Source organism: Oxyura jamaicensis, chromosome Z (genome assembly GCF_011077185.1).
Source record: "Oxyura jamaicensis isolate SHBP4307 breed ruddy duck chromosome Z, BPBGC_Ojam_1.0, whole genome shotgun sequence".
Classification (NCBI taxonomy): domain Eukaryota; kingdom Metazoa; phylum Chordata; class Aves; order Anseriformes; family Anatidae; genus Oxyura; species Oxyura jamaicensis.
Genome location: NC_048926.1, coordinates 27,654,179 through 27,663,866, shown reverse-complemented (window position 1 = coordinate 27,663,866; position 9,688 = coordinate 27,654,179). Strand labels below are relative to the sequence as shown.

Genomic DNA, 9,688 nt, shown 5'->3' with positions numbered 1-9,688 from the left:
CCCCCCCCCCCCCCCCCCCCCCCCCCCCCCCCCCTGGGGGGGGGGGGTTGTAGGCATTTAAATTGTAATACACAAACTTTTATTTGTTGTGCTTTAGACTGGTTTGCTTCAAGTTTTTTCAGAGTACTTTTTGTAATACATCTTCATTCAGAAGAAATTTTTAGCCCTTTAGCAGTCATCCTTAGAGCCCTGAAATTGTAAAACATGAAGAATTATGTGAAAAATGCTGTTTCTGACAGTTAGTGATGATAGCTGAGGGTAATAATTTGCTCCTGAGAGTACTAGATGGGAGAGAAAGACCAGCAATTTGTTTCTGCTTGATGTATGGCTGTAGTTTGATGCAAATTGGATGTCACATGAAGTTGGCAAAGGGTGCAAGAAATTGGTATTTATTGTGTAAAGTTGATACAATAAGTCTGTTGATAATAGGGTATGTGAAAATGTGATTTAATGCACTGAATTCACTTCAGAATTCAATGTGAACTGTGGAGCCCCCTGTGTTGTTTGATAGGGGGGCAGCACTTACAGCATCTCCTAGTGCAGCTCAGCTCAAATCTGCAAGCATTACAGGTTAATATTTGAGGCAGAAGATATGAACCCACATATGAATATTCATGTAAAAGGGTTGGCTTGCTTTCCCTGACTGCTGCTCAAGAGTACTGAGCAAGGATAATGGGCTGGCTTTGTGTAGAGTAACTGGGGGCTGAATTGTGCAGCTTCTTTTCAGGCTGTATCATCATCTTTTCTCTAGCCATATATTTTCAGGGATCGGTTACTATCTCCAAGTATAAGCTCAAATTAAACCTAATAGATAAGGACTTATCCAAGAACTAAAATGAAATTATATCCAACTAGTCTTTTTTATTAAATAAAAATTAGCTTAAATATCTTAAAATACAATATGCTGCAGGACATCACCTCTCAGGACTTGTAGTTGCAAGGTGGGTGTGAGTAGGAAAAACCTTAACCTCTCACCAGGCTGCAGCTGAACCATATGAAACTTGAATATGAATTCCATTTGTATTCAGAAGGAGAAGGTAAAGCAGGGATTTACACTTGTCACAGAGTCACAGCAGAGTTTAGAGTCCAGCAGATGAGATGGAAGAGATAATTCAACTCTGCAGAGATGACGCATAATTCTCTATTAGAAAGTACATTATATTTGATTTGAATCTGAACTAACCATTATGTTCAGGGCAAACAGGTTTAAATGATTACAAGGGAAAGGGTAACACTTCAGTCAGTGTCACTCTTTCAAATCTTTATCACTGTCAGAGGGTTCAGCAATGTTAGTAGAGCTGACTTTTAGTTCACAGCTGTCAGGCCGACTCAGCATCCTAGCCACTATGCGTTTTATTTTCACTCAGAAATGTGTAAAGAATTGTGATGTTCCTAAATATCTATAAGAGTTCTTGCTGGAGAAAAAAAAAAATATTATTCCTTCCTTGAATCCAGCTAAAATGTAAGAAGCCATTGGGTCGCATTGAGCCCTGGAGGCAGTGAATTTATCTTCTCTGATGTAAGTGCAGTTATGTCTGTTATGTACACCCCATCATGTCAGCTAGTTGTAAGACTGACTGTTCAGTCTCTACAACACCCTGAATCACCTTCAGGGATCTCAGAGCATGCCTGGAAGGGGTTTTCTGAACTTCTGCTCCCACCATCCAGTGACTAGACATTAGGTGGCCATTTCTCTATCAAGTCTGCAAATCTTCTAGGTTGCAGATAGAGAACTCCAATTTTTTACAACAGCTGAATATTTTTTGGCAGCTCTGTAAAACCCTTTACTTCACTAAATGATGTAAATTTACCTATTTCTCGAGATTGAAATTTAAGCCAGAAAACGTTAAAGTCTCTGGTGACCCCATTTCACTTGAGAAGATAAAGGGGATGTCATTTATGCAAGATTTCTTCAGACAATAGATAATCTGCTGCAAAGGAGGATCTTGATCCTTCCTCCTTGGTCTGGAATTGTTGCAATGTAGTGCCTCCAGATTGACAGTGGGGAAGTTTAGGGGCTGGTCACAATTATGGTATTATTTGATAATCTATGACTGTTGATCTTTGTGTTGAAAATAAGAAAAAAAAAAAAAAAAAGATTTATTCAGTTAGTTTAAAAAATAGCAGCCACCAGATGACTAGTCATCCAGAACTCAGAATACCCTGTTGATAGCACTAAGCAACCATGCTGACCACAAGGTTACCATGACCTTTTTGAAATCCCTACTGGAAAAATAAGGTGAAAAAGGTAGCAGTTTGAAGTTATCTAAAAAGTAAGAGCTATTGCACTATTGTTTGCTATGGAAGAAGTAATTTATTACTTTAAGTGGATTACATGCAAAGGATACGATAACCTTCCAATAAATTTCATCAAGCATGGTAAAGCTGAAACCAATGTTATGATTCTTGAACATCAGTTACTGCTTTCTAGCATAGTGTCTGATGTATCCCAGTCTTTCTTTGGAGTCCTAGCAACTCACATACTGTGCTCTGTCTGACATCTTGTTTTGTGCCTCAGGCTATTACTTCTTCTTCTGCTAAAGGTGTATTTTGTTTTATCAAAATAATTAAATACAAAAGAGTGTCTGACTTGCCCATGCCTTGACCTTAAGTGGTTCAGACCACCTCACCACTGCCAAGCCCTGTGCACTCACACGTATGAAATCCTTAGCTGGTAATATTTTTCAGTCATCCAACTCTTGCTTTCCATGGGCATAAAGATACTAAAGCTTTTAAGGGGTGACTACATCTGTAATACCCACAAACTGCTCATGTCACCCAGCATGGTGACTGGCGGAACATGGTGGTAATGTCTTTTGAAAGAGAGACTTCAGTGTTTTTGTTTGTGTGTGTGTGTTTATTTGTTTATTTTACAATGACATAGAAAAAAAAATGTTAAAAAATGTTAAAACTTGATAAAGGGTTGTGTTTGAATGTCAGCTCAGCTGCCAAACAGTCACCATCTTCAGAGAAAAGGTGTTCTCCCATTACCCTCTCTGCCAGAAACACCACAGAAAATATTTTCCTGCTTCCCCTATGGATGGGCTGTTCTGAATTTAATTTGTGTGGAAATGGCATTGATGGGGAGCGAGGGAGTGCTGGTGTTCATCCTGGGTAGTGGGAAGGGCTGCTGGTACCTCTTATGTTGAACAGCTTGTTGATTATTACATGCATCCCCATGGGCTGGTGTTGCACAGGTGGAATAAAGAGTGTGTCAGCAGTGGTTCTTGGTTAAAAAGACTTAAAACAGGGCTTGCTTGCTTTCCCTTGCCATTCATTTACATTTTGTGCTTGCACAAAATTAACTGTAGTATAGTTAGTTAGAAGTGCGTCCCACGATCATAGTGCTTGCTTGGCCTGAAAAGACCAGCTGTGTAAGTTACAAACCTCTTTGTTCACTTTTCAATGCTACTGGCAAGACCAGTCTCAATAATCCTAGGATATCTGTCATCAATATTTGGTCAATGGGATCCTATGGCCATAGGAACTGGGATGATGGTGGAAATCACCCTTTAAAAAACTACCACATGCAGTCTACTTCTCTCTGTTGGACTGGTTCTGGATCAGACAACTGCCAAGACTATTCATAACTGGTTTAAATTTGAAGCTTATTTAATAAAATTGGGAATTAGGAGATACTTAGATTTTTTCCAAACAGAATTAATATTTAATATTTATTTCCTTAAGCTGTTGGATAAGACTTTGACTTGCCTTTCTGAAACTAAAGTTGGGTAAAATGCGGCCACCCAGTTGCTGCTGTGCAACCTGGAAATTTCTTCCTTTCTTCCTCTGTCACATCATAAAAACATTCCATTAAATGCGTAGAGATAGGCTGTAAAAATCCAGTAGAGTTAATTTAGAGAAACTCTGGGTCTTCTACACACATCTCCAATCCTCCTACTCCATCTATAGTTTAAGAAGTCAGTCTCTAACCAGCCTGTGAAATGGTCATGCTACTTTCTTCTCCTGCCCTGTGATATTTAATTTCTCTTTGGTAAAACTGTCCCCCTGGGAGACTTTCCTTCATCACAGCCAAGCATCTCCAAGTATCAACCTGAGCAGCAACCCTGTGTTGCTCCTACAAAATTGTCACGTCCATAAAATATGTACTTTTTATTATTCCAGCAATGGCATAATTCATTTTATGGCTAATAGCAATAGAGCCCACCCTGGAATTTCACATGAGGAAAGCACTTGTAGTGTCTTGCACACTGCTGGTGCTCGGTCCCCACCCTGTGTGGTCAGCAGTAACACATATCCACATGGAGGAGCTGAAGAGGGGGCAGTCACAGCTCCAGTTGCAGCTCCAAACAGGCATGTGTATAAGGTGCAGACCACAACACTTACCTCTGGAAATCAATCTCAAGTTGCATGGAACCATGCAACCACTGGAGCTGGGTGTCCGCACCATGGGGGTGTAGGTTGTACATTACCTCCATCAGTGTCACTCAGGGAGAGTTGGGGCTCCTCGGGTCAGATCCGTCTCAGTTACAGAGATGACTTGGAGTAGCTTCAGTGAGGTCCAAAGTCGGTGCTTTGAGTTGGGTGGACACCATGTATCTTCATCTAACTTTGCATCTGGCTGAATGCATTTCTTCTATAGCTACGTTTAATGTGTTAACACCTAACCATAGATGAGGCTTAGTTTGGCCTGAAGCAAAGTGTGTGTTCTGTGTCACCCACTATTATATGAGAAATTTCTGTGGCAACTCGAGGGTGACAGTTTCTTTCATTTCCTTCCCAGCACTAAAGACTAGATTCAATACGTTGCTTAATCTCTTCATTTGATGAAAGCCTGCAGAATAACTAAAATATCTGATCATAGAGCATCTTTTCAAGGAGTCTGTGGTAACAGAGCCATCTGGATGCTTTACTGAATGCAACCTCATGTATGTATTCCTGTTAGGCAAGGAAGCAGAGCTATTAAAATAAACTGAATTATAAAGGCTAATGCCAGAACTGGATGCTGCAGAGGGAGACTTGCCCTCCTCCACTTTTGTCATATGCAGTCTCTCCTTCTTGCAAATAAGTGCACCAAGAATAGGTGTTATGAAAACAAGTTTAGCTTGATGTGATTATTATCCACAAGTCTCCAGGAACTGTCACACAATAAACAATAAACAGCAACCTCATCTCACATTTTAACTGAGAGCATTCTTGAGTTTTTTTTGTTTGTTTTTCTCCTTCTCCTTTATCTTCTGTGTTTTGATTACAAGCTCTTACATTTATGAATGCAGAGCTTCCCCAGAGTAACAGCAGAAGATGCAGCAAATTGAGAGGTGAGGAGGAGGCGGGTGCAGGACGGGTGAAGGCAGGGCCAGGGGCTGTGTGGGAAAGGCTGGCAACCCACCCTCTCAGACTGCCTTGATGGTGCTCTTGTCTTTTCAGGAATGCAGAGCTCTTTTCACAATCACGGTTCTTGGCCTTGTTATTTTAAGTTTCTTTACAGGGGAGTTTTTCTAAGTTGGCAAATAGGTGACTTGTTTTGTTTCCCCCCTACTTCCTTCTGAGTACAATTAATTATTTTAATTAATTAATATTATACCGAGCAGTTTGCTTGGAAAGGAAAGCTATTCTGGTTTTGGTCTAATTACCAGTCCACATTTCTGAATGACAATACAGCTGCTAATTAATCTCTCTGCAGTTCTCACAGAAAGAGATGCTGATAAGCATTTGCCAATTACCATAAGAAAAAAAAATGTCAAGAGTTCTGTTGTGTTTTTCTGGCATCCACTCCCAGTCAGATGAATATCACTATTAAATACACAGACAGACTAACTACTGAGTATGAAAGCCAGCGGGCTGTGAGGCTGCACCAAAACTGCCCAGACATTACTCATTCAGGAGCTAGCTGTATTTTGCACGTCTGTTCACTCTTGTTGCCTAACATTGCTTGTTACAGTTTTTGCAAATGGGAGGGAGGTGAAGCAGTGTGGCAGGGCAGCAGGGCAAGTGTCAGACCATCCTGAAAGGGAATTTTTCACAGTGTCCTGGTATTAGTCGATATTAGGGGAAGGCTGGAAGAGGACTTATGTCCTAGCTTTAATTAACCTGGTTGTTTTGGTGTGGCTATGGACCTGAGATCTATGTGGGATGCTGCCTGGCTATAGAGCACTGCCACAGTGAGTGTGCTTCTAGTGGTGTGGAGTGGGGACAAACCCTGGGCTCCTCTGCTCATTTCACAAACCATGTTTGACAGGCAGTACTGATGTATGGCACAAGTATTCACTTTGCTTCTAGTACAGGGGAAGTTTGCAGTCCTTGCTGACTTTCCTACTGCTGCAGCTAAGCTGCTAATATGAGGAAGCTCATTTAAAATCACCTGGTCATACTAGAGGACTGTGTAGTCTCTGCTCTATCCGTGGTGCAGATATGTCCATAGAAACATGGGGGCAGGTGCTCAGCTGGTAGCAGTTACCCCAGTCCCTGACCACACCAGCTCAGTGAGACCAAGCTGAGTAACACAAAGGGACAGCACAGAACCTGTAGCTATTGCTAGTTTATTTCCATTACTTTGAATTTCTCAAGTTTTTGGCACACATAACCTCATGGCCTTTGATGTTTCTGAAGACATGAGCCTTGTCTGCTCATGTTGGCTGCTGTGGCCATTGTGTGCAGCTGCTGTGAACTAGGGAGCAGCTGCACAGTGGGACACATAGCTAGCTCATGGAAAGCATTGGTTTAAACCACATTGCACAGCTGGTTTGATTTAATTTCTTTTTTTTTTTTTTTTCCCTCTCTGTGTTTGCAGGTCAGAAAATCCTTCACCACAGAAGTGATATCTTGGAAACTGTAGTCCTGATCAATCCCTCGGATGAAGCAGTTAGCACTGAGGTAAGTCACACAGAAATATTTCACTGGGTGTGTTACTAAAGCTCCATTAAGGGGACAGAATGAGAGCAGGTCCTGATTGTAGCTGAAAGCATGCTAGTAGTAAATCTACCATCAACCATCCCTTGATTTTCTTACTAGTTCTCTGACTCTTGGTAAACTGCCAAAGGTGTAAACAGAAGCAGATCTCTGATCGTAGCAATCCTTTCCTCATAATGCACCAAGTTCCCTTCTTGATGAAATGGAGGCAGTTGTGATAGAATTGCATCTGTTTTTCTTTGGCTCTTCCATTGTTGGTACCTCTAGATGGCTATTTGACATATGAAAAAGTGCTTGAAGAGAAACTGGTGCCCTGAGAAAAATTCAGGTATTTGAGGAAAATTGCTGTGTGATGGTGACTCTGGAAACACCAGTTCCTCATGAAATCAGTAGAGTAGAGTTGAAGAACTGAGCACATAGTTCAAAGGGAAAATTGAGAAATTTGAGACTGAAGGATTGAAAAATAGGGATAATTGCATCGCTAGCTGGTGCTGGGAAGCACTGACATGGTACAGTTTCTGTGGGGAAATGAAGTGGTTTTACTTGTAATACTTTATTTTAAAAATATATTTTTACCAACCCAAAATGATATTAAACACCAACAGGAAGAAACACTCTGAAGCAAATGAAATCTGTAAAGTTTTATTTTATTTTATTAAAAAATAAAAAATAAAAACAAAACAAAAACAAACAAACAAAACAAACAAACAAAAAAAAAAACGAATCCACCTTAGTTAACAGCAGCTCATTAACTGAAAAACTATTTGTGAAAATGTCTTGCATTCATTAGAGGTGACTGGTAAGGAACAAGGAGGGCAGCTGGGTAGCAGCTCTTAAGATTGTCTTTAATACTTCCAGGCTTTGAGAGTAGAAATATAAAGCTTTAAAGTGTGTGTGAGGGGGTTGGAGAGCAGAAGAAACTGCCAAAAGTAAGGAAATGCTGCTTCTATCACTGTTTCTTGTCTTTGTTTGATGGATGACCACAAGGAAGAACATTGTCTGAGGCCAATTAATGACTTCTGAACTCTGGCTTTACTCCTTTGGCTCTGGAAGATGTTTGGCTAGGTTACTGCCAACTTCCTTTCACTAGGCTGTGGGAGGCAATCTTTACTTTGCTTTCATCTTGCCAAACTGGTCACAGCCAGAAGTTATAAGCTGATCTTTACCTTGGCAGACTAAGCAAGACCTTCATTGGACAAAAGCCAGAAAAGACGATAAGAAAGAGCTAAGAGAATTAAATTGGAGGTTAGAAGAGACGTGCCTTGCGCATTATGGCAAATAGAAAACTTAGCTTCAAGTATCAGTAGTTTTCCATGTTGCAGCTGAGGAGACAGTGAAATACCATGGAGCTCTGACTTCATCAGAAGAGGAAACTCAATCTGTCAGTTCAGGAAAAACAAAGGCAAAACTTTTAAGATCATTTTTTTCAAATCCAGCTGGTAACAGCCATACTGGTGGTAGTTTGAACGTGGTTCTGCCCAAAGCTCCTATCGTGTTCTGTCAGCTGCCAAATATTTCCCAAAAGAGAGAAATCCAAAATGAGACAGACCACATAACCCCTAAGAAAACAAATTTCTGAAAACCTTATTAACAGTTAGTTTTTAAGAAGACTCCACTCCATTGCCATAATACTCTTCCAATTGTGTATGTAATAAGTAACCCACTTTTGGCTGAGTTTTGCTGTTTGATATATTCAAACAGTCTGGGACTTCAACCAAGGGTAAAGTTGAACAGAATTTATCGCCTTGCAGTGTTTCTTCTTAAATGTAGTGGTCTTGAAATCAGAAGACAAAATTCTGGTAGTCCCTCAGAATGCTTTGATTATAGCCAGACACAGAATTTATGTGTCTCTGGAAGTTCTTTCATGTGTATCATATGTTACCCTCTACAATCTGCAACCATATATTTACCTTTTTTTTTTTTTTTTCTAGCTCTGCAGTATCTATTTATTCTGCAGAACCACAGATTAATAAAAAAAGTTAAAGGGGAATTATGTGACAGTTGTATATCGGTGATTCATAGATCAGGAAATAATTTTGCTGTTGGAAAACCTAGTAAGTTTATACATAAGTTGGCAGACTGCCCACAGCTGCTGCCAGCAATGAGAGAAAAGACAGCAGAGGAAACCATATTTTTTTATGGTTTTAATACCACTGGAACAGGCAGGGTTTCAAGACACACATCAGACAGACCACTGCATTTATCTCTATTCTTATCTGAAAAAGATAGACTCTATCCATCAAGGATATTGTTGAATTTATAATCATCTAAGTGCAATTAGTGACAAACCACCATTACTTTTGTGCTTAATTAAAGGAACTTCCTGCTGTTTAAAGTCAGGGCTACTTAATTAATAAAATAACAATGAAGATGTGGTAGAGTTGGCATCTTCTTGCAGATACAAGCTCTTCAGTGACTCTTTTCTACTTGTACTGAAAACATGAGTTCAGTAGAGATTTAGGTCAAGCCTTTCTGGCTCACCTTTTCTGGAGTGAGAGGGAATTATTTAGAATAATTGATTGCTTAATGATCAATATATAAATTTGAAAGAATGGCTTGCTAGGAGTGCTGAGGTGATTATGTCATCTCCATGGAGATGGAATTTGGATGCAATATCTACATGTGGAGTTGTTCCAGACGGATTCTTCTCATTTAGTTTAGTTTGGATAACACTGTTCTGGAATCACTACTCTGTTTTAACTTAATTATCCTTGAACAGAGGAATTACCACACTTAAAATTCAAGCCTCCTTAATCTGAATTGATTTTGTGTGCTGGAAAAAAAAAAAAAAAAAAAAAAAAAAAAAAAAAAAAAAAAA

The 9,688-nt window shown here is 39.9% G+C and overlaps 1 protein-coding gene across 1 annotated transcript in view; it reads left to right on the top strand.

Moving 5' to 3' along the window:
- The window catches only part of MAP1B (microtubule associated protein 1B), a 68,166-nt gene that overhangs the window by 41,507 nt on the left and 16,971 nt on the right, over positions 1–9,688 (top strand). The window contains exon 3 of the mRNA XM_035309079.1: positions 6,752–6,834. Within this exon, the coding sequence (XP_035164970.1) occupies positions 6,752–6,834 (83 nt within the window). The remainder of the gene's footprint in view (positions 1–6,751; positions 6,835–9,688) is intronic.